General features: G+C 37.7%; 1 protein-coding gene across 1 annotated transcript in view; it reads left to right on the forward strand.

Annotated features, from left to right (window-relative positions):
• Positions 1–25,836, forward strand: part of HMCN1 (hemicentin 1) — a 185,266-nt gene that overhangs the window by 25,841 nt on the left and 133,589 nt on the right. Inside the window, exons 2-9 of the mRNA XM_062581699.1 lie at positions 5,834–5,904; positions 10,623–10,781; positions 11,447–11,569; positions 18,150–18,321; positions 19,118–19,224; positions 21,759–21,879; positions 22,478–22,741; positions 23,016–23,160. Coding sequence (XP_062437683.1) covers positions 5,834–5,904; positions 10,623–10,781; positions 11,447–11,569; positions 18,150–18,321; positions 19,118–19,224; positions 21,759–21,879; positions 22,478–22,741; positions 23,016–23,160 — 1,162 coding nt within the window. The remainder of the gene's footprint in view (positions 1–5,833; positions 5,905–10,622; positions 10,782–11,446; positions 11,570–18,149; positions 18,322–19,117; positions 19,225–21,758; positions 21,880–22,477; positions 22,742–23,015; positions 23,161–25,836) is intronic.

The raw sequence follows: 25,836 nt of genomic DNA on the forward strand, positions 1-25,836 counted from the left end.
GGCAGTCTGACTCCTCCAAGTCAGTCTCACAGTAGTAGTTGTCTTAAGCTGAAGTTTGCATATTAAAGATAATAGTCATAAGTCACGCGGCAGATGCAGTTCAGGAAACACATGTGAGGTTGCTGCCTTTATTTGGCATTTTTCTGTCCGGTTAAGAATCTACGAGAGTTGCTCGCTGTAGTTCTTGGGCTTTTAAAACATTATTATAATTAAACCCACGTTAGAATCTGAAAGTCAAAAGCAACTGAGTCACGAGGGAATATAGCGTAGGAAGAAACTTTAATTAGCTTATTACATGTTTCTAATGCTAAGCATTTCGGCTTGCTCCAGGGCTCTTTGCATTTCTAGGGAGGGTCTTTCCCGTGGGGTTTACCATGGCCCTGGGGGACTAGCGTTGATTATAGGCAGCATCTCCAAAGCTGCTTGTGCTTCTGGAAAAATCCAGCTAGGTGCGTATCACCCTGGGTTTGTTTGTGGTTTTGAAGTGCTGATTGCTTCCTGGGAAATGAAAGGATCCGCACAGCTCCTCCTGTTGTCTTTTATGTCAGGTGAGGGCGTCTAACTCTGGAGAATGAAGCTGAAAGCTGTTTTGTTTTTTTCTAGTTTGTTTGCTTTTGCTTGTTTGTTTGTTTTCCTAGACGACGGTTAATAATACTTACCTAGTAGTTTATACTTTCAGAGTCAACTGCCTGGATTTTGTAATCTGCTATAGAGCTTTGTAATCAGTTAAAAATGTGGAGCAGCATTTTTTTAATCACATTCGTGTTTGAAACAATGTTTTTTCTGATTCTCGAAGTACGTTTATGCCAGCTGTCTGAGGAATAAAAATGTCCACTCTGATTTGAGAGTTTGCAATTACATGTATTTTTCTCTTATTTAGTTACACCTGTGACTTTGGTCACACCATGCTTTGTAGGAGAAGACGAGAAATACCACAGTGAAACATTTCTAATGGCAGCTCATGAGTGGTCTGTAGCTGGGTGAAATCCTGATGTGTAGGACCCAATTTGCTGTTAGGAAATTAAAGGTTCTTGCTTATGTGCCCTTAGGACAGGCAGCTGGCTGAAAGCTGTTTAACAGAAACTCTATCATTATTTTCTTAATCCATGGCAGGTAGCTACTCCTAAAGGCCTTTGGAAGAGCTGTAGGCAGAGTCTCACAATGAATTAGATACAGAGAGGGAAGTCTGAGAAAGAGCTTTATCTGATTAAAGAAAATAAAAGAAAATAATGCTCTGTGTTCAGCGCTGCTGGGAAGCAGCCCCTGAGGAATAATTGCACACCAGTTTCTTTGAGCAGCGGTCCTGACTAAGGCATCTCAGCTATCACAGCTGATCATTCCCACTCCTTTATCACTTCTGTGCTTGAGATGGTTCAATTGTTTGAGAGAGCATGCAGGAAACCGGACTGATCTGCATGAAAAAGATGCTGTAAGAAAGATTTTGTTTGTTTATTTAATCTGTATAGTCAGATTACCCATAGCTATGAAATGGCATTCAGATGGAAAGGCAAGATGGGAATTGTTTAGAGTGGTATTACTCCGGTGAGCAATGTAACCTTGCCCTGTCTTTGCTCCCCCCCCCCCCATTTTTTCTGATACCTTGTTCACTGAAACACTGTGTGCTAATTATCCTGCTGCTGGAAAATCTTACTCCAGACCTTTGGAAGTGGACAGAGTCTCTAGGAGTGGGAGCACAAGAGCAAGCGAGGGTTGACCTGAATGGGTTCCTCACTTCCATTTGTGCCTTCTAAAACCTTTCTTCCTTCTTCCCCTGTGTCATACAGTATCACTTTCTTCATGATCACAATACTTAAGATTCTCCCAATATTGCGTGAAAATAAGACACTTACTGGACATTCTGGAGATGTAAATAACTCGTTTCCACGGTATGACCTTCTGTAAATTCTTATTCATACTATTTCAATGCTTAACATACAGTGGATGGTGAAGACAGTGATCACTTTGTAAATGTGGCCTTGAGATGACCATGTAGCAATTTTATGTATACTACAGCTCTGAAAGTTTTTCTTTTCTTTTTCCATGAGGATATCAAAGTCTTCATGATGTATACATTTTTTTTTCCTCAAGGAATGCACTTAAAATGTGCACATTAGTAGAAGGAATTCTGTGGATAAAAGAAGTCTTCAGGACTTGACATCTCTGCTGAAATTCCTTAGGCTATCAAGCACCAATTAGGGCACAAAGAAATTCAGTGTTCTGAATTTGACCGTAGGTAAATGGTTTCCATATTGCTTTGCTAGTTTCTCCTAAAGCATCCAGCTCTCCAAAACAGATATTTTGTGCAGAGGACTTGCGTGCTCAGGAGTAAGAGCATGCCAAACTTGCAAACGCTCGCAGCAGTAATTGTGAGTTATTGTGTGTCATTGGGTAATCCGTGGTTTTCCCGGCATGCTTGCTGCTCGATTTGTATATAAACTTGCAACCATTTGAGATGTGGCAGAAGGACACAGAAGAACATCAGAGCCTTTCTGAAGGGCCACTTTGTCAGTTTACTAGAAACTTTTGTGTTTGTTTATGAAGGAGAAGGTTTTCATCAAATTTGCCCCAGAAGGGACATATCAGCATTCTTCATCTTGCTCAGATGAGCAAGTGCTTGTTTTGATGCTGTCGTATTTGGTCAGTTGCTTAGGTACAAGCTCAAACACCATATTGGTTATGTTAAGTTGAATTTTGTGGTTTTACAGTTTAGGAAGTCTGGGCTTTGTTCAGTAACATGTAACCATTCCTTTAGAATATGTTTCCTTTTATACATAATCAGCTTTATGTGTATGTGCAATATTAAGTCTTGAATCACCACAATTAGTTTGGAAGAACTGACATTTGTATTTTACTTTAAAGACACAGGAATTTAGCACAGCCTAATAAAGGCGAGCTGTCTTGCTGTGTTTGTATAAGGTTTTTGTACTTTTTGGACAATCGGTTCTAAAGGACTGGGGAGAGGATTTTTGGGTAATGAGCAGTGGGGAAAACTTCCAAAACAAACCATGTCCCGAATATTCCAATATTGGTGCCTAAAATGGATTAACATTTCAGCACCAGAATTTATGTATTATGTTGGAGTATTTCATGTGTCAGTCTTTGCCTAGAACTAGTATAGTTAAAAAATCCCTCTGCTATGCTTGGCCTATTTGCAGAATCAAGTTTCTCAGTGAAGATCCTGTATTTTGAATTGTATGAATATGCTTGATATGAGGAACATGTGACTTGTGTGTTTGATTTATGCATATAGCTATAGAGATTTCAGGCAGTTTTGGATGCTGGTTGATTTGCGAGTTGATCGTCTGTATGTGTTACATACAGATGCACAAAACGAAGCAGTCTTGCGCGGCTTGCACCTTGAGTGTAGCAGAATGAGAATAAAAGAAAATGAGCTATTTCAGTCCTTCTGGCCAGGGGGTCACGTCAGCTGAATGAGCGGCGGTGTGATGGCACGTGAAAGGCAGCTGATGCTGGGTTTTGGTACAAGCTAGTGGGCGTAGAGATGGCGAGTCGGTCACTTCATGCCACTGCCGCCGAGGATGCCGGTGCCATCGCTAGGACTGGGAGAGCACCAAATAACCGTACAGCTGTGAAAGGATCAGGTTGCGCCGGCGGGGAAGTGGCGCCGGTCCGGAGCGGGTTCAGGCGCTCTGCGCTTTGTAAGGCTCCTGCGAAGTTTTCGGTTCTCTCCTAACTGTAGGTAACTTCATACTTGCTGCTGAGTAGCGAGATTCCCTTTCTAACCACACAGTCACAAGATGCCTTTTTAACTTACTAATTTAGATGGCATTTTGAAGACTGTTCTCTACTGAGCCCTCAGCAGAGGGCGGCCAGAGCCTTAGTGTGGTCCTGCTGCGCGCAGGATTGGCACCTGCGGGCGCTGCTACGCTGCGCCCTTGCTGCCTGCAAAGAAACGGAGAATTTTCGTCCAATGTAAACGGGATGTGTTGTTTTAGCTTAGCTGAGGCAATATTGCTCCTTAGATTTTTATTTATGGGGAAAGAGAGCCTTTCCAAAAGATTTACTGCTTTAGAATTGAAAAGTTTAATCCTTAGACTGAGAGGGAATAATGGAGCTTGTGGTTATACTGTACGTATAAAAAACCATTCTATTATATGCTTTAGAACAATGGTTGGCAGGGAATAGATTTTTAAGTTTTTAATGTTTATTATATATAATGTTTCATTTTTAATTTTTTAAGAACAATTTGGAGATAGCTTCATTATAGGCATATGCTTTAAAGAAGACACCAAGGAGGATCAAGGTAGCGGCTGGACCAGTAGAGAAGGGAGAATGGCAGGATGAAGTATGTGGAAGAGCAGTGAATTCTTCTAATGACTCCTTTGATCATGGTGGAACACTTTAAACAGTATAGTAAATGATGTTTACAGGTAAATGTCTCAAATCAAACCCATACAAAAATACCTTAAGGCAGTTTTAAAATTACGAGAAAGATGTTGTGTAATCTCTTGGGTGACTTTTAACAAATTAAAACCTACACTCAGGTAGATACTCCGAAATACAGCCTCCAAGTAAACCTACGTGTGATTGTAATAGACTTCAGTCATGGCTGTTGCTGAAACTCCTGTGAAATAAAACTTCAGAAAGTTTAAAAAAAGAAAAATATCTAGATTACATGGATGATAAGTACATATTAACTTTTATAGAGCTTGGAAAGTAGATTTGGTCTGCTGAGGCAGCACTTTTGTGTAAGCTGTAGCTGAACTAAATTGGCACCACGACGGCTTTGTGCTTTGCTTTCACCCTGACTGCATAATTATAATCCATCTTATTTGCTGGTACTCATCTGATTTCTTTATGAGGTGGTTTGGGGCATTAAACTAGCAGAAATCTACTCACTTTTTTTCTTTGCTTGATGACTTTTCTTTTGGCTTAGCACTTCAAACCATCTTGTTGAGCTAGATGAAACCCATTACTGGCCCAAGGACAGTGCAGAAATATGTGCCCAGGACAGGGAAAGAATGAACTGGACAAATGCCAGCTTAGATTAAGGTAAACTGTAAAGAAATTGCAGCCTTAGGAAAACAGCTGGTTAGAGTCGTATTTGAAACTAATTATGAAGCCCGTTGCTCAGGAGGCAGAGGGAGGCCCTGTGGCACTGCTAGTGGACTCCCAGATCTGTGCTGCTGTTGCCTGTAGACTCCGGTCCACTGTCCAGTCAACCTGGATTTGATGATACCCTCTCAGTTCTCGATATACCAAGACATGGCAAACACCGTGATTAAAATTAATTGTACTTGAGTTCTTTCTGGCAATTGCTGTTAGAGAAGCTAAGATCTTTACTGGGCTTCTCCATCTAGAGGGGAGATAACCTTTCAGGCCGGAGAGGTGACACACTTTTTGTAACATCGGCCAGTGAAGCTCGGAATGTGTATTCTGGGGGGAGAGGCCTGTGTCTGTAATAATATATTAATTTCTGGTGCAGCTGCTTCTGTTTTGCAGATTTTTATTCTCTTCTGTTACAAAGAACAATGAAATAATGGGTCAAAAGTAAATGTGCATGTGGGAGAAACAGAACACTTTATATGCCTATAATTTTAAGGCACATAGAAGTAAGCAATAGTTTGTTTTTTTTCTTTTAATACAAAGATTACTAAATTTAAAGTCTATTGAAACCGTAGATTTCACTTCCAGCTGTATGATTTTTCAGTTTGTCCCTTCTGTTGTTAAATACTTTTTCTAGTCTTTTTTTTTTTTTTTTTTCCCTCCGGGTCTTATGAATCTGAAACCATTAACTTCATTTGGAATTGTCTGTTGATAGCTTTGTGTTTTTTTTCTTACTACATATTTCCCAGTCTTTTTTTCATTTCAGAAATTGGTCCAGTGACGATAACCACAGATCCCAAGAAATTTCAATATGAACTCAGGGAACTTTATGTTCAGGTGAGCAACTCATTTGTTCTCTATGTACTTCTAGCAACAAGCCCTGTTTCCTCCAATCTTTCTTTTCTTGTTGATGTTTATACTGCAGTGCATCATCAGGATGTCGGCAATCTTTCTCTGTTATTTGGTCTACACAAACTGTTCATCTTCCTATTCTCTGATTGCCTGAATTTATATTTTACATCTTTGTATGATTACTCAGTTTATTGATCTTTATTGAATAACACAGAAAGACTACTTAGTAATGATAAAATTTATTTTGCGTTTTAATTAGTCTTGTCACGTGTTCACAGGCCTTTTTATGAACTGTTTTACTGTGTTCTGGACCCTTTTTCCCCATGAAAAACCTTCATCAGTTCTACAAACTAACTAATTCAAGTGCAAAAGGACAGAAAGACCCATGAAAGTAAATTCAGTTACTTCCTTCACTGCCATGCATTGCTATTGATTCAAAACGCCAGGTTTACCAGGTATTGATTCAAACCCACCATCTTATCCAAACCCTGTGAGTTGCCTCTGTAGCTGTGCTCTGGAGACAGGTGACAGCTCTGGAACTAGCAAGAGGCCTGATTCTACACACACGCCAGTATGCTGCACTTGGTAGAGTTTCTCTTGGTGAGAATGAACTGTAAATGAGATCTGGATCCGATGCTGAAAGGAAAGAGAAGTGTTGGAATAGAGTTTCTTTTATCCAAAGGAAATACAATGCCATTTCTCAGTGAAGCAATGAAAAGAATCTCATAAACAGCACGCTGACAGCTGTGGGTGGTCAGTCTTGTCTTCGTTAATCAAGCAAAATGCTTCTGACCTGCAGAGAACCTTGCTTGAATTAGCAGCACTGGACAAGACTCCTCTGTCTAAACAGATAGATCTTTTAGAAACTGGTATATGGTGAAATCTCTTGTAATAAAAGGTTTTTTGGAAGCTGCCAGTGCTAGTTTGAGTAGAACAATGAATAGTTGAAAATTTGGCAGAAGGATTGAAGTTCAGAGTAAACAATAGTATTTTCTCAAGGAGGCATAAAGTGCCAATCATTTTTTTTTTGTTTTGCTTTTTTTTTTGCATTTTTTGGTAGCATAATTAAACTTAAAGTCCTTCTAGTCTTGATTTTTGTTTTTATAGCTATAACAGAGCATAGTAGCAATTATTTTAAAAAATATATAAATCAAGTGAAGCTTTTGTGAATTTCAAACTTCACTTGCAAGCAGGTTATTTAAAAATTACTGTGTCTAATGAATTTAAGTTTTTCTAAAAAAATACTAATTGCATATCTTATAATTACTTTTAAGATACGATCACTCAGCTAAGACATTCATTGACCTACATTTGTTCATTCTGTTGTCGAAAGCCCAAAATATAGATTAAAAAAAAATCAAAAACAGGACAGATAGGACATGTCGCAGTAGTTCTTCCAGAAAATGCAAATATTTCCTAAATATTCTTTATTAGTATTTTGCCTAGAAAGGCTATTTGAAAAATATGGGAATGAATGCTGGGGAGTTGGGGGAAATTTTAAGATAGAGTAATCTTGAAAAGATGTAGAACAGGTATTCTCATTAATCAACAAAGCTAAAATTAACGCCAATGATAAACTATTTTAAGGGGTCTGTGGTGTATATATAAAACCAGTTAGATGGAAATGACCTATCAAGGAATACTGCAGAATTTGTCATCACTGGACATCAGGACAAACCCAATTCTTATTTTCCAACAAAATTCATCGAGGCACAGAATGGTTGGAGGGTCTAGAGGTGGCAGTAGAAGTAAGAAAAGTCTATGTATTTCTACATAGAAAATATAGAAAGCTGTATGGATTTGCCACCCTTTGAGTTACAAAATAGTCCTATGTCATTTTGTATAGATGCTTCTGAAAATAAGAATAATAGATTATGGTCTCTCTAACACCTTTAAAAGAAAGTGCACGATAAAATACGTATTTCTTTTCTTCAAGATGACCTCTGCCAGCCCTACTTTATATGGTTTCTATTGTATCAATGGATAACTATTCTCTGTGTGTGGTGCTTATCTAAAATCTGTATACAGTTTAAGGGAGAGAACTGCACTTTGTAGCCTTTCGGCTGAAGTTCTGCAATATCACTGTTCATAAAAAGATTGCAAATCTAATTTACTAATTTAACAGAACCCCCTGCCCCCCCGGGTTCTTAGGGTCTTCATACAATGAGGTAAAGACCGTATGAACAGAGTTTAGAGTTCTTCTGTGCACAGACCTGACTTAAATGATCTTACAAGCTAAAGAAAGTAGTAGAGGTTCACCTCGGTGTGATTACTGAGCCCGAACGGTTCGTTGCCGTTTGACGTTAGGTAAGAATTAGTCTGTTTGCATCTCGTTGAAGAAACGAGGCCCTATCCCTTTTACAATCAGAATGATAAAGAAAGAATCCATTTGACACCTTAAAATTGATCCATTTCCCTATGTTTTATCTGTAATTTACTGGGAATCATTCTTACAGACAATGTTCAATAACTTACTCTTGGGCAGCAGTGGCTTCTTAGTGTCTTTTGTAGTGTAAACCAGATTTTGTGTATTCTAATATTAAATAACTTTCACACTAGAGGATTGTTTGCATAAGAAATACACTTAAATCTTGTCTCTATTTTAAAAAAAATATTAGCTATACTCACAGAGTTTGAGTGCTGAATGATCCCACAGTATGGATGTTGATATACTTGCATAAACAGCTTATGAAAAGGCCTTACTTGGATAGTTCTGAGAGTAAAAGTGACTTCTTAATGAAAATAGTCATCTTTTGTAGTTTGTAACATTTTTTGAATTAGTTGTTAAATTAAGTGGATACAGTGCCATTTTAAATAAATATATTGCTACTAAATTTAGATCTAAAATCTTATTTTTGAATCTGTCCTGACAGAATGGCAAACTAAACTTTCTGAGCTTTACTCACCACTGTTTTTCTAGAAAATGTCACAAGGTAATTATAACCATATTTAATTGAAATTTGGAGAAAAAGGCAGGAAACATTTAAAGGAATGTTTCATATAGGTGTATGAACTGATGCATTTTTGTTTATACTTGTACCTAGCTGCCTTTGGAGAAAGCAACTCCTCTACATTTTGAGGAAAAAAAATTTCACACTTGCTCTCAGACCCACTGTCCAGTTCAGCAGCATTTTTTCTGCTATAGGTAAAAAGTAGCTGTTGCCTTATAGAACACTTGGACTATTCCATGGAATAATAGTCTGACAGACTTAAAATGGGACTAGAGAGTTTTCTCTACTAAGAAGGTGACTGTAGAAATCAGCTGGTGTCTTGACATTGTGTATTTAAATAGAAAAGTGTTTTTTTTTTTTTTTTTTTTTCTCTGCTGAAGATGCCATTGACTTTGCAAGAGCAGAAAGAAATACCTCAGATATACTGATCTGTCCCATAGGATATATAAGCATTGCCAAGATGAAGTTCTGACATGTGAGTCAAAAGCATTTTTGAGGAATTATCTCTTGAGCTTCAGGCAGTCTGGAAACTACCACTTGCTTTTCCCATAAAAATCAGACTACATTTAGAAAGGACTGACTTCTGAAAAGAAAAATGGCAAAATACTTATTCTTTAACATAGATAAGTTTATTGAAAGATTTTTGCTTTGAAATTAGATTAAAGTTACTGATAGATGAAAGATTGTTGCTGACATTAACATTTCATTGGGGACAGCTGGTCTCCTTGGAGAGTGGGGCACCGGGGGAGGCAGGGTTTTCCCTGGTGTGTGTCTCTGCGAGAGCGTTTAACCTCAATGTAGTTTCTGATTGCATCTGAAAAACTAAAAAATTGATGCAATAATTACATTACCCTTTTTTTTTTCTTTTTCCTTTTCTACAAAGCCTCTGAGGATTTGTATGTAACAATGTGTGAAGGCATGCTGATCGTAGAAATAATTTTTAATCTTGATTGTGCAGAAATCCGTTGCCGTTTACAGGGGAGGGAAGTTACTGTTTGTGTTCGGCTCTTTGCAAAGTTACATCTTCCACGTGCCAAATTAATATTTATGCAAGAAGAAAGTGCCCTTGTATTTAAACAGTATTTTCCTTTTTAATTGAGGAAGGAAAAACTGACCCTTTCATATAATATTAAATAAAGTCATACTTGGAAGCATTTTGATTAAATAACAGCCTGAAAGTTGTCCAAGTGAGAGCAGCTGCATGCTAAGCAGCGCAGGTGGCTGTGAAGACATCACCTGCGACCCCTCTGCTGAGCTCCCTGTGCTGGCTGACCCCCGTGGGAAACTAGCTGAAGCTCTTGCTAATGGGTGTTGTGGTATTTAAATGTCCTTCCTGAGAAGAGCTGAGATCATTTCCCATCTGCACCTATGACGGTGACCTCCCGTGACTGCTGCATGCTACCAGAGCAATTAAATCCTCTGCCAGTAAGGGAGGGTGCGAGTGGAGGAAATGGAGCTGTCACGGGCGCCCGAGCGAAACGATGCATCCTGCTCCCAGAAGAGGTGAGAGGGACCAGGACACCAACCATTTTCAGCGCTAACCACAACTCCCTCCTTTGGCTTTATTTTCTCTGAGGAATTGTGAGTCTGTGAGAGCACTCTACAGAAACCATACAAGGCTTTGGAAAAGCAAAACGGTTAAATGATTAGAAGCTGAAAAAGTATCTGTCTTCAATGACCCAAAAGAAAAAAATTTAGTTGATTTGTTTGTTTTCTTCCTTAGATTTTTTTTTTTTTTCTAATTGTGAATAGGGTGGTGGTGATTGTCCAGAGATGAGCGTTGGGGCGATTAAGATCGCTCTGGAAATCTCTCTCCCTGGTTCTTTCATCTATGTGTTCACTGATGCACGATCCAAAGATTATAGACTTACCCATGAAGTACTTCAGCTCATTCAGCAGAAACAATCACAGGTACAGCGGGGATTTACGTTCTAAATTTTTGTATGCCTTTAATGCACTGTATTTTCAATATTGAAAGATGAAATTCTTATCTGTGAGACTCCATGAAATCTCTTCATACAGAAGGGCTCACGATACTGCCATTGTAGCAACTAGCTTTGATTTTCTTGAAATAGAAAATTACCTGATCAATAAAAATTCAAACGAAAGGAACCTTTTCTAATGTTGTGAATTAAATAGTGGGAGTGAACCCTTCTGCCAGTACAGGTATTCTAGGTCAGTTTACCAGTTGGGTGGGCATTTTAAAATTGTTCTGACATAAGAATTTTTCTGTGAAATGGAATTGCTGGTAGAAAAGTATCACCTGAAGAATCACTATGAAGACTAGAATCACTACAAAGTGATTCTTGTGTTTCCTTTCTTCATTGCTTTTTCCATCAGTAATGAATGCAATATATCTCTCCTTCATGCAAAGTAATGTGAATCCACGCAAAGTAACATGAATCCATGCAAAGTGATACAGTTCTTTTTTGTCGTGCCTTACTGCCATCTTTACGACGCTTTCCTTGCTAAATTTTGCACCATACATCAACTGACTTAATCTTTCTTGTTTTTATATATATGTGTGTGTGTATATATATGTTTGTGTACATATATTATTTTTTTTTTAACTGCAGGTAGTATTTGTGCTAACTGGAGACTGTGATGACAGAGAACATATTGGTTACAAGGTCTATGAAGAAATTGCCTCAACAAGCTCTGGTCAGGTTTTTCACTTGGACAAAAAGCAAGTTAATGAGGTAAATTCTGCTGAATTCTGCTATAGTCAGAAAAGACAAACACAGTGTCTAAGCCAAACTTCACCAGCTTCCTTCTGTGTGAGAAGGCTTTCAGGAGTGGGGCCTTCCAGATGAGGAGCAGTTACATGCTCTGGGAGCAGTCCTGTGGCTGTACCACTCTGAGTGAGTGTGCAGTATCAGCTTTCAATGAGTATTTTGCAAATAACTGTTAATAAGTTAGGACAGAAATGTTCCTCACGTAACTCTTTAAACTATGGAAACATGCTAGCTTACGACTACCTGTCAATATTTTAATTTGTCTTAGTTGCTTTGCGATTGAGATCATTGCTTCAATAGTTTTGACAGCCCTGCTGACAAATGGTAATTGAGTGAGTCACGGCGACACGCTTTCTTGTGATTGTTGATCCACAGCCTTGAAGGAATATTTTCTTTGAAAATTCCAGTGATTCTTAGACGCAAATGAAATTTCAGTAGTGCATGAGAAATTACTTTGGAGAGGGATGAAATCACATGTTAGTTTTTTGGGGAGCTGGAATTGTTTATAAGTGTTGTAAATATTTCCTTTGACCTCATGGTATAGGCAATAGCTGGATGAGGTTTTCTAATAAAAAAAAAAAAATCACTTTTCTTCCTTTTCTTTCTTTCCTTCCCGGAATTTGGACAATGACAAATGTTGGAGATACATTGCAGCTTTCTGTTGTTACTGCCTAGAAAGATCGAAGGTCTTATTGTTACCTTATATAATAAGATTTTGGCAGTGGTGAGAAAGTGATCAATAAACAGAACTTCCCAGAGGATTTATCCTCTCATAATTAGGTGTATGGTTAGGAGAAAGAGAAATTAGCTTTGGGACTGTACAGTTTCTGACCTGAATTTTGCACTTATTTTATGTGAAATTTAGAGTGTTCCCATTTTGATTACATATCTTTATTTTACTTTCCGTGGAAAAAAACAAGCAGAAGTTGCATAAGCAAGTAACTGAAGGCATATACACCACATAAACAATCCTAGAAAGGAGAATGTGGCATTTTATGTTTTCTTTCTGTGTAGTAAGCAGCAATAATCTCGCACCAGCCTCAAGACTAGCTGAAATAAATACTTTTCAGACAAATTCATTGCAGAACTTCAGTGGGAAATGCTGTTTGTCAGATAAGAAGTTTTAGGATTTTCTTCTTCTTCTTCTTCTTTTTTTTTTTTTTTTTTTTTTTTTCCCCTTCTGATTTGTGGAAGGAAAAAGCAGAGAAAACAACTTGTAAGTGCTAAGCAATCCCACATTTGTAAGTAGAGCTGCTGTGCACTATTCTATCAGCAGCCTGCCTGCTTTCTGAGCTCCTTAATACTTTTCTGGTTCTGAGAATACCGGCTTCTGATTGAGTGGTTAGTTTGTCTTTGAACTCCGAGTAAGGTTTTAGGTGAGGAGTTTGAGTAGCAACTTCTTCCTCCTTCCCACTCCGTCTCAACATCTGCTCTCGGCAAATAGCAGGGGGCTCCTTCTCCGGGGGCCGGGCAGCCCATGGTGCGCGTAAGAGCAAAGGTTGATACCAGCAAGCGATGGTATCAGTAGGTGCTGTTTTTGCACAGCTTTTTGGGGGGACAAGGGAAGAATGCAGTGCCTTCTATAATCACAACTCTGTCAGTGGTCCTATGCTGTAACCAATCCCCTAGGCAAAACTAAATCTCTTTCGGAAACCATCCAGTTAACTGCTGCTGGGGTTGCAATTAAAAAATGTAAAAGGCTTTGAAGTAACTTTAATGAACATTGACCTCACATAAAACTAATCCTGGATTTAAGGGACTGTGAAAAAGAGTTTACCAGAAGTCTACTATCCCAAATAAAAACTCTGGATTTGCAGATTTCAGTTCAGGATTGGAAATCCTACTTTTTCAAGAGGCATGTCCACCAATGGCTGGATGCAAGCGTACAAGATATATAGTAATATTCTGCATCAGCTTTTTATGGTGTATTCCTCAGGCATGCTTCAACAGAAATAAAACTGGCAGTTGTCTTCATCTGTCTAGTCAATGGTGGGTAAAGTATAAAATTTTATAACTGCTAAAACAGTCACTGTTTTGAGCCTAGAGATGGCTAATGCTAAATTGTCCATTAGGAAAATGCTACAAATTACTGAATGTGAACACCCTGCTAAAACAATGTTCTGCTTTGTTAAAAACATATTTGATTATTCTGCCTCTAGAAAACCCAAACAAAGCTATTTATAATGTACAAAATTGCAAATCATTGCTCTCATCCTTGCCCTTTGTGCATTAGTGGAGAATGAAGCAATATTATGAACTAGCTACAAGGAAACACAACAAAACAATACTTGATGTTTATCCAGCGCTGTGTTATTAAGAAAACTAGGAACGCTTGTTGCCTTTTTTCACTCCTGAAGCAGATTTTACCAGCTTAAAATTTACAATTAACTCTACTCAGAAAACATTGCAAATTTCTCATAGTGTGGAGCCAGTATGCAATTCTTAGCATATTTGGTAGAGTTTAATCTTGTCTCAGGCCTCTGAGGAAATGTAAAAGTACTTTATGATCACAGACCTTAAAAGAGAGGCTTATTTTTCAGATTTGGTTTTGAGGTTCTACTTTTATAAATTATTAGCAGTCTCTGAATGACACTTGACTATAAATTGAGTAGTCTTCAGTTTGAAATTTTTCAGACTCATCTCTGGTTTTGAGATTTTATTCTGTTGAATCAATTTTAAAATGAATGTTCTTTCCTCTGAAAGAGCAGTGGTTTTGTCATTTTTGTCTCCATTGTCTTGGTATGGTTACTATGTTCATTTTATCTCAGCATTTAAGGCCTGAAATTGAAAGTTGTTTCATTAGGATGGAATTCCCTTGGCTTTAGTGGTGTTCCATGGTTGCTTTTGTAGGCTTAGGACTTAATTTGCTTTTGGTACAGATTCAAAAAAAATAGTGTACTTTTTGTTTGTAGGAAGAAAACTTTATATGTGACTAAAACATCTGTTGTGTCCAAGTCAAGGTATCTTGTAGCTAGAGAAATTACATAGTATTATTGGTACCTTGAAGACATATTTATAGCCTTCAAAAGCACGATTGCAGTAGTTGCTCAATGAATTTTAAATTAAAGTATTTTCATTAAATTCTCTTATTAAAACAGATTTTTTAATCCATGTCCAATTTTATTAGTATCTTGCAGAAGAGACAGTTTTTGATTGGAGGCTATGTTAACCAACACTTACCAAGCTTCATTATGGGCTTAGAAGTATTGTGATTCCTGCATGTGATTCTGATGCCCAAAGGTTTGTACTGGTGCCATGACTGGTATTGAGCAGGAACGATCAGCAGACAGTGAATTTGGGAAAGCTTAAAAATGGCTGAGGTTAATTTGTCGTTGGTGGTTCGTATCACACCTCTAAGTTATTTTGATTGTTCGAGGTAAAAATGGGTCATTTACTGTCGCTAATAAATGAGTCTGACCAGTATTGTTAAAGCTGGGATTTCACAAGAATGTAAACTGGCAGAGTTTTGTATTTCTTTCAGTATTGAAACACTTACTGGGTTTTCTTATTCTAACCTGAATCCTAATCCCCCCCCCCTTTTTTTTTCTCCCCTGCATAAGGATGAAATATTTCCCTAGTCTGTTTGAAAACACAACTTCTTCTGTGTTTAAAATACAGAATAAGTAGAAATGGATGTTCCATGTACACTTCCAAAGCAGTAAAAGGAGGGAAACTGAGAATGACTGTGGAAGGCGACTGGAGACATGGAGCTGGACTCTAGTGTAAAAGTGGGTGTTGCTGAGTGACTTGAAAGGGGAATGAGACCAGATGTTACTGAAAAATCAGTTTATAATTTAGATGAGAAGCCTGTGAATAAAAGTGGTGATGTGACTAAGAGGAGATTGGGATGGGGACTGAACATAGCTGAAGAGACACAAACTGATCAAAGAACATGATAAAAAGAACGAAGTGAAAGGGTTGTTCTTGAGGGCAGTATGCAGCAGATTAATGCCTGTAGGATCACACAGATCTGGAACCTAGAATTCTTCACATTAATGAATTCTTTGCTGTGAACAGAAATCTCTAAAATCTGCTGGAAGAGCATCCTATTTCTTGTGGCTGCTTAGCCCTCATAAGGGTGACAACCTAGGAGTTAAACCTGTGTAGCCTGGTTTAGTATTAAAGATCTGCAGTGTTTATGAACAAGGTGAACGTTTGGATGATGCAAGGGAAAAGATTTTAAACTTTGTTTCACTTTATTGGAAATCTAAGAGACTCCTTCCTCCACTGCTTTACAAGAATAACATGAAGGTAGTAAAATCAGAAACTCAGAAGTTAGCAAATGCTAAAATTAAGGTTGCTCACATAATGTCTCTTCCTTTCTCTTCTCCCTCTGTCCCTGTCATTAGGATAGAAAAAGAAAGAATAGTTTCATGGTAGAGGCTGCTGAACGCTGCCTTGGAAGTATTGTATTCATAGGAGATTTATATTCATATATAATTTTTATATACACTGTCTCAAACTATTAAATATATATTTTTTTGTACGCAAACAAAAACTTTATTAGAATATAATGTAGTTTTTAGCTTTGGGTTAGAAGCACCTCCATATAGATAAGCAATGAAACAGTTAACTTCAAATCCTCTTTCTCTGACTGTTTGAGAAGTATTCTTGAGACCTAGAATAAATGGGAATAGAGACCATACTCTGTATATTTTCCAGGTTTAAGTGTGCGTTCCAAGAAATGACCTGACAGCAGGGCAGGTTGCAAGAGCAAATTCTCTGGAGAATTACTATAAATTATTTCTATGTTTGCTCTTCCCCCTCTAATAATATTCATCAAGTCACATTTTGGCAGAACTGCAAAGGCTGCGGTTTTTTGGGGGGCTTTCTAGGATCCCAAAGGAAAAAATATCTACTTCGAAACCAGTATTACAGCAGAATTGCAAACGTCTTTGGAACGAGAAGGTTGGGAAATAGGACTTCCAACTTTGCCTGTTGAACGTTGGGAAAAAATATAACCACATGAGAAAATTACTGCCAGGCTCAAAACAGCTGGGTCATTCTGTTGGCCTCAGTTTTCATTTTTGAACTTGAACTCTCAAATATGTTTGCTTTAAAAATTGAGATTGGATTCTGTTCTGAATTTGAGACTTTTTTTTCACTCTCAGCAGCTCCATTTCTGATATGCATTTAGGTTAAAAGCAAAGATGTTCTTGCTTATTATTTTTTATTCCCACCCTTAAATGGCAATTGCACAGCATAAACTCTTATCTGAAAGTCAAAGAGAATTTCATTTATTCATACATCATCTCAGGGGGAAAAACAGGGCAAATTCTATTTTCAGAGATCTCCTAAGTAGCCTCATAGTCATCAGCCAGCCTGCATATGATTCATAAATTGGGGTTTTTGGCGGTGGTTGCAGTAGTTTCTGTAGTATCCGAGTACTTCATCGTCATTGTTGTAGCTGTTCCCATGACACTGCTGTGACATGGAGAGGTATGGTTGTCCCCATTCAGTAAAAGCACACTGACCACGACCAAAACCAGCTTGCCTGAAGCAGTGTCACGCAGAGCTGCCACAGCGCCGGCAGTGCTCTCTGGATTGTTGGCCCTCGTAGAGGAATGACAGAGCTGTCAATGCCAGTGGTTGTTTTGCAATCTTTTGTTTGATTTGTTACTCATTGGCTAAAAATGTTAAAAGTTAAGGAATGTAATTCCCTCAGAGACAAACTCAGTTTTAGTTGTGAATTCACAAGAATTCCTCTGCTGGAGCGTTGTTCCCCTCAGTTGTCCTGTATTCTATATGTAGCAGTTACTCGTATTGGATGCTGTAGGAGAATATAGCTGAAGTCCACAGATGACAATTACTAAATTCTACACCTGGATAAGGAAGTTCTCCTTATTGCTTGAGGCAAGTAATGGTTAGCTTGTGACTAGAAATATGCATGTATTTGTATCCCCTATCTCTTTTAAAAATTATCCTATAAGCCCAGAGTGTAAATGTGGATCGTTTTTGTTCTTTTGAACATCATGCTGATCTTGGCTTTAGTAGTATCTTCTGTGAAAATTATGTTTTTTAAATATTTAAATTTTTGTAAATATATTTGCCGTGCTATGGCAGGTGAGCCTCTTCATTTCGGAAGAGGCAATTGCACAAGTAGGGCCATATAGTTTTGGTACTAGTTGTTTTTCCTGCACATTTGTTTTGTTATGTGCATGACAAATACTTTTTTTTGATTTTTATAGTGCACAATAGAACTTGAAGCATGTATTTGTCTTAGTGTTGTTTCTTTGCTACCTGTATATTTTAAGTCCAGCATTTGTATGTTTTTGTATTTTTCCTTTCTGTGTTCCAGGACTATTGCATGTACCTTACAGGAACTAAAATCCCACTTGTGTTGTCACTAGAATATCTTTGCTGAAAAGGAGGCATTGGCTGTTGTGGTTGGCAAACTTTTGACCATTCTCTTTTCTCAGGGTGATGTGGTAGCAGTGCACCATTACACGACAGGATCATAGATGAAAGCAGCAATCTCAGTTTATAGTAAAAGTTACCGTGGAAGCTACATGTCTGGTGATACGACTGTTATTTCCTCTTCTAGGTGTTGAAATGGGTTGAAGAAGCAGTTCAAGCCTCCAAGGTGCATCTCTTGTCTACAGACCATTTGACTATGGCTGTGAACACTTGGCAGATCCCTTTTGATCCCAGTCTAAAAGAGATTACAGTGTCCTTGAGTGGCCCTTCACCAGCAATTGAAATTCGTGACCCATTAGGTGAGGTGGTTTATGCATTCTTTTATGTTAGGGAAAAAAATGAATGAAAATAACAAGTATTGCAAAAATTACTTGTGCAGTCTTGTTGCACTTATGCACTTGTGAAAAAGGATCAATTTGGCTGTGTTACGTGAAGACCTGAAGAATCCAGTGTATACTTAGAGATGCATTCTCATTGTGACTTTGTTTTCCTTGTTCTCTAGCATTCAGGGATTTTTTTGATCACAAAATTTGAGAGCCGAGAATAAAAACATTTTTCTTGCTCAGAAATGTCCACTCCTATATTTTGTCCCAGGTCAGTGGAGGCCTGTCTGATAATATTTTAAAAATTGTCACTTGGACATCCTGTACTCAGGCTGACCTTTCCTTTTAGTGCTCTGATACAGGTAGGGTGTTTCAAGTGCTGACGGTTGTTCAGAGTCAGCCTTTTAGGGAGCAGAATGCTTCTCTGGAGAACTAGTTCCTGCATACAGCCATCCATATATTTGTATGTTATAGTATACATATAAAGTGTGGTACGGTGCAATATGAAAACCTGTACTCTTCCACTAAGGTCTGTGATGTCTGACAGGCTAAATTCCTTGTGAGGATGTCAGATGCATTCACCGGTCATGCCAATGCCTCTCTACCTGGGGGTCCAGAGTGAATGTAAAGAATGACAACATTTTTTAATGTTCTGGAAAGGATTACAGGGGATTTTGGTTGTTGTGCATGTCATTGACTCTAAGTAGTGAGTAAATCAGGTAATGCATCAGTAATGGAAAACAGTATTTTATTTATTCTCTTTCCTTTTTAGGCAAACAGATCAGTAAAGGATCTGGACTGAATGAACTGCTGAATATCCACAACTCTGCTAAAGTAGTAAATGTTAAAGATCCAGAGCCTGGAACATGGACAGTTAAGGTATAGTTATTGTACAAATCATGTATGATTTGTCCTAAAGTTTATAATTTATATAATGATATATTTATTATAGGTATTCTTCAGTAAGTTTGTATTACGCTAAATGTCCTTACCGAGCTACATGTTGCAACATATCCTGAAGGCAATAGCATAAAATTCTTGCCAAGGTGACAGTATATTTGAAGCTACTATTTTAGGTCAGATCTTCAGGTCATCCTTTTCCTTTGAGTGGAAACAAGTGAGCACCAAGCTTTTCACAGTCCAGTGAGTAGAGACTTTCTATAGAAATTATGGGCCAGAGAGGCTTTGCTGTGTATAACATGTCTGGAGCGCTGGGAGACAGAACGTGCACTTTATAGGCTAGACATTTTGTGAAGTAGACGGATCTGTGTTTAATTCAAACTTCTTATCAGTAAACTCTTGAAGTCCTACAGCATGTAACTAAATTTGTTCATGTAAGCAGTATGCCAGCACCATAAAGTTGCGAAGTTGGACCCTGAAGGATTTGTGAATGCTAGAAAGTTGAAGTCGACGTGATTAGTAGTAATAACTGAACAAGAAATTACCATTAACGCCTGCTGAAATGATCATCCTAGAAATGACTGTACCTCTACAGTGACTTTTGATTTAACAAAAAATCATGCATTTGTTCATGCATTTGTTCATAGGTCCATGTTTTTCAGATGATTGTCTTAGCTGATTGCAAGAAGGTTCCAGGAAAGCAGGGTTTCCTGATGCATGTGACAAATACATGTTTGCTTGTACATCTGTCCTTTCTTATATCAGTCATGAATCTGTGAGAAGTAACAATAATGTAGAATTCCAGTGATCCATAATAAACGTCAAATAATTAAAAGAGAATTGACAAAGATAGTACTTAGAAAGCAATCCTTTGGGGTGAAATTTACTCTTACGCACTTGCATAACACTGCCACCTCCTAGGTGCTAGTGTAATATCGGCATTTATTGTTATTAACAAACAACATTTTATAAAGTTATTCTAATGTTAAAAGTTCACAAGCATCTGAAGGTCTGAATAATTCATGAGGAGAAATATTTTCCGAAAAGTGTGTAATTTTTTTTTTTTTTTTTGGTCTATGGGTGGTTTACTCAGCTTTAGTCGTTGGCTTAATTTATTTGTGCTAAGACTTTAAGGTTGCTGCTAAGGAATTAGAGAAACATTGTGAAAAGTTTATTCACACTATAAATTCCGTATATAGTTGTATAAAGCTATAAAAAGAATAATGAAATTTTAACAGCCAATTAACGCTTGATAACAGGAGTTGTTTGGCACATTTAAATATTTCTTTGTATTATTAACAGCTAGTTTATATAAAAAAGACTGGTGATTTTTCTGAGATGAAAGGCTAGCTAAAGTAGAAACAAACAGGTCGTTTTAATAAGACAGACTTTTGTCATAGTGTCTAAATGGCTGTCTTGGTTATGAAAAACAACTGCTTTGTTTAAAAATAGTCATTGCAGCTGTATCAGAGACTGTTACTGAACTGAAGAAATAACGTATTTTAGATTGGATCAGATAATGCTCTCTAAACAGATAAAGCTCAGTGGAATAATGTGATTGCATATGAGTGCAATGCAGCTGTTTTTTTTTTTTTTTTTTTTTTTCTTACCTACTTCCACACCGCTCAGATGTTAAGGACAAAAACCCTCTGGTTCCTTGTGTACTCTTGGCAAGGAGCGGTCATCATTTTCTTTCGCAGCATGTGACAGTAGAAAGTAACTTAAACTAAGTGAGACAAAATAATGGTAGAATTCAGGACTTTCATAGAAGCTACTGTGCCCTCAAGCAACGCAAAGTTAAGGTGATTGGCCGTGTTTGAGATGTGTTTTTTTTTTCTTTTTTCTTTTTTTGCTGATTGAACCAGAATAACAGTGGGGGGGGGGGGGGGGGGAAGAATGGAAGAGGTGCTTCTGCATCCTCTGCTTTCCAGCTGAGCCTTGGATGAGAAAGAGAAGAATTTTTAATATATGTTACTGCTTGAGGCTTGTTTTCGTACTTGCCACTCCTGCGTATACAGTGCCTATGATGTTTTCCTGTGCCTAATGATTAAAATTAGTTATATATTCATTTTAAAAGGGAGGTTATTAAATAAAAGAAGGCAAAATAAATTATTGCAAGACTGGAGATAATTTATATTATCAGTAAAATATTTACACTGCTTTTCTGTTTACTTCTGTTTCTATTTTATAATATAATGTAATTGTTGACACCCTGGCTTGCAGACATGTCCTGCCATTACAGTGACTGGGATCTGACAAGTAATTACTGATCTTGTGTATATATGTGGTAATTTACTTCAGAGACAAATTCAATTGGTATTTTTTGCAGGCCTTACAATTACAGGGCCCAGTATCTAAAACCTAAGCCTTATCAATGGCTTTTTTTATCAATAAATTTTGACATATGCCTCCTTTCTGCCTTGTTTTTAATGAACTGAGCAGATGTTTCAGAAACTTGGCGAATCCTGATATGCTACTTGTTCCCATGGTCTCTCATTCTATTGCCTTTTCAGACATCCAGCAGCGGAAGGCACTCTGTTCGTATCACTGGTCTCAGCACTATTGATTTTCGAGCTGGGTTTTCTAGGAAGCCGACCTTAGACTTTAAAAAAACGTCCAGCAGACCAGTGCAAGGTTTGTTTCCAGCCTATTTCATGCAGAACAATAGTTGTTTTGGGGAGCATGCTGAGGCTACCCCCACCCCCAACAAGTAGAATATCATGATGGTCTCTACTGAGCCTGGTGGTAAAACTTGGGCATTGCTTGGACATTGCTGGCATGTTCTTAGACCCTTAGACCCTTAAATGTGTGGTAGCAGTGAGTTTTCTTGTCTTGTCATACTGCAGTACTCTTTCATGTCAGCTGGGTTTTTGTGTGACATAAAGTCTTGATACTTTTGGTTATAGAATGCCTCAAAGTTGCAGATTTGTTTCTGTTAATTTTGGAGGCTTAAAGAAGAATCTTTGGCCCTGGGGTATGATGCAGAGTTAAAGAATCTTCTGCTTCAGACACACCTGTTGGAAATCAAACCCAAATCAGTGGTGTGTCTCCTAACAGCTAATAAGCTGAGCACAGGTTAGCACCATTTAGTCTCCTGCTACTTGGTAAGTAAAAGGTTCAAACTGAATGGAGCATTCATGGGATAGGGGGCCATGCACGCATATGGAGTTTAACCTTTCCTTCTCTTTCTCACTCTTTGGACACTTAAAATAGCATGTTTCTGTTTTTCTAGGGATTCCTACCTTTGTGCTGCTGAATACCACAGGGATCATTCTTCCAGCCAGAGTAGACCAACTGGAACTGCTGAGTATTACAGGGGAACTTCTTAAGACTTTGCCAGTGAAATATTATCCTGACAGAAAGCCCTATGGACTATGGAATATTTCTGACTTTATTCCACCAGATGAAGCTTTTTTTGTCAAAATAATGGGCTATGACAAGGATGGTCATCTCTTTCAGAGAGTTTCAAGTGTTTCATTTTCTAGTATTATTCCTGGTAAGAGATTTCAACTTTAATTGAATGTACATTTATCATATCTGAATTACTTAAAATTGCTCTCTAGTTTTGTTTTTAACTCACTCAAGTACTGAAAAATAGTTTTGTACTGTTTCCAGTGAAGCGCTCTCTGTATGTTGTGAAGGACGAGTTAATTTTATTATCTGTTAAGTATAATTTAATCAGAAATTGAATTTACTTTTAATAAAGAGAAAAGATGGGGTGTATGTTAGTAGCTATTAGTTGTCTCTTGGGGAATGTTTTCTTTCTTCAGATGCTCCAAAAGTTACAATGCCTGACAAGACTCCAGGATATTACTTACAGCCAGTATCCATTCCTTGCCATGTAGAAAGTCTTCTACCTTTCACTCAGCATTTTAGTAAAAATGGAATAAAACTAGGAGTGGATCAGTTCTTCAAGTAAGTAGTATATTTTTTTCCTCTTTATATCCTATTATTTCTGTCACTTCTCTCTGTTATGTATGGGCTGTTTATAGCCTATTGTTCCTGTTCTATTCTTCTTGGTGACTTTTATATAGGTAGGCTGCATTTTAGGGCAGGATTCATGGTGTATATGGGAGGAGGGAGCATATTTGAGGAAGGAACACACTCTCATGAGAGATTATACGGATCTGGCCAAAATCTTCCTCAAATGTGTGCCCTTAAATTACTGTACGCTGGGCCTAAGTCTGAAAGGCAAATGCTTTTGCATTTATGTTTTCCTTCAAAAGCTCTATAAAGTAGATCAGTAACTATCAATTCTTTCCCCTGCCCTGAATGTCTCTGCTCCCACCCCTAAAAGACAGATAAATGATTATGTAGTATATACTAATCTCTTAATTACCTTTCATGGAAGCACTACAGTATGCCCAATCACCTGTGCTAGAAACTTCTCTTCTTTAGGGAATCCCTCAAAACAGGAAACTTTAAAGTAAAAATACCAGGATGCTCTTCAGTTTTCTATTTAAGAAGTGGATTACATGCTCTTTCTTTGTAGAATGAGATAGGAATAAAGAAATTATAATAAATTTGTTTAAAATATTTAAAATGGCTTGAATACTCAAGTCCATTTTCTAAGTCTGATATTTGAAAACAGAAGGGAAATATATACCAGAACCAGCCTCAGCAGCCTGTGTTAGCCTCGCATAAAGCTTGAAGCACTTCAGAAGAAGCCTAAAGAAGACTAAGTTCTAATATTCTATAGAAAGCACATGACTACCAAAATAAATTTTGAAGCTCCCTTGTACACTATTGGCAGTATTAAAAAAAAAATGCAGCTTTTTTATGAGGTGTCATTTACATTTAGTCAAACTGGGCACATACTTTTGCAGCTGTGTGGTTTTTATTTTTTTTTCTTTTCCATTCTTTATTTATCAAACCACATACTTCGTGTTTTCTACATACCCAATGCCTTCATCATTTTTTTTGCCTTTTTCATGATTGCATTACTGAACCAGATGAGTAACAGATCCTCCAAGTTAATGAGATGTCCCAAGCCAAATGTTATTGATCTAAATCCACAGTTAGAGAGGTTCTGGTTTGATTTGTTTTGACAGCTTCTTATTACTAGTGAAGTTCTCTACAGGATTTATCCAGTTTACTAGTCCAACTCAGATTTGGGCTGTATTATTCTACATTGAGCTAGTTTTGTTTTGGTGATATAACATCGTGTTCACTCAAATATTTGTTTCTATACTTAGAGAAGTAAATGGCTTATAGCTTGCAAATTGAATATTGAAGTCCTGGCATGAGAGTTGTCTGTAGGAAAGTTCCACTAGAATGAATATAGGATAAAAGTTTTTGAAGTCAACAACGCTTAGGAGAGGAGGGGAAATCGTGTTGATTCCAGAGGTGCTAATAGCTTTAGTAATTCCCAAATATAAAATGTAAAGTATTTCTAGAAGAAGACTTTTTTCTAGACTTTCTCTAAAAATGAGACAGCTTTGTTTTTCGGATTTCTGAGAACAGTGATTAAGCACCTTATTCCAGTGGAAAAATCAGTGGGAACTAAGCACTGACGTGTCTTTAAAATCTGTCCTGTATTATAAATGACAGACCCCGCCAACCTCACAAAGGACATAAAGAGAAAAAAAAAAAAAAAAAGTGTGAAATTTGGCGAAGACATGCAACCCATTTAGTAAAAAGACCAGTCATTCCAAGTTTGCCAATGTTTGTGATTAATAGCCAAGTCTGAGCTCTGATTTGCTGAACCATGCTGAACTGTGCACAGTATCCCTCATAACTATGTGTTAACTAATGCAGGGTGAGTTGAGAACGCGTGGTTGGTTTTAGTTCGCGTGAAACGTGGCCAGCTACCAATAACTTCTGGAGTAAAGTTGTGATATGAAGTGACATTTTCCAATGATAAACAGCTGGCGTTAGAGAAAATTTCTCCTACCGTGTTTCTACGGTTAACTAAAAGCCAGAATGTAATTAGATCTTCAGATTTTGCAGCTTGGTTGAGGGATTGTACGTGTATTTTCTGATCTGACTAGATACGCAGCTTGATCAGCAAATAACGTGTATTTTCAAAGTGGAACAAACAAAACAATTTGTGTAAATAAATGACTTGATGCTGGAAGGTGCTGAGTTATCATGGTAACAGACGTTGCAAGGAGGAGTGTGTGGTTACCACTGCTTAACATCAATGCCAAAATGCACAGCAGATGCCTTGCGGTGGGTATTGTTTGTTGCTGCCATTGCTGTTAGGTTTCGTTTTTTGATGAATCACCACCAGCCTGTGTTGGCCAAGCCTTTCCACTCTGGACATGTTTCCTTTTACACATTCGTTCTCAAGGCTTCCATGTTACACATCTGTTACATAGCAAAAGCCAGGAACAAAGAAGAACAGGATTGCATAACTTGACTTTCAACATACTTTTCATAAAGAAGAGAAGTTTTTCACTTTTTTACTTGGAAGAAATACTGTTTTATTCTGTTCAGTGTTGGCAATTACTGACATTTTCATTTGCCAACGTTGCACTGTTAAATGTGTTGGATTTAACATGTGGTATATTAGGTTATCTATAATAAATGTGAATAAGAGGGAATAAGTAGGGAGCCATTTAAGGTCATGATATTGTTCTCATTTACGAT

This window comes from Rhea pennata, chromosome 8, assembly GCF_028389875.1.
Source record: "Rhea pennata isolate bPtePen1 chromosome 8, bPtePen1.pri, whole genome shotgun sequence".
In the NCBI taxonomy this organism is placed as follows: Eukaryota; Metazoa; Chordata; class Aves; order Rheiformes; family Rheidae; genus Rhea; species Rhea pennata.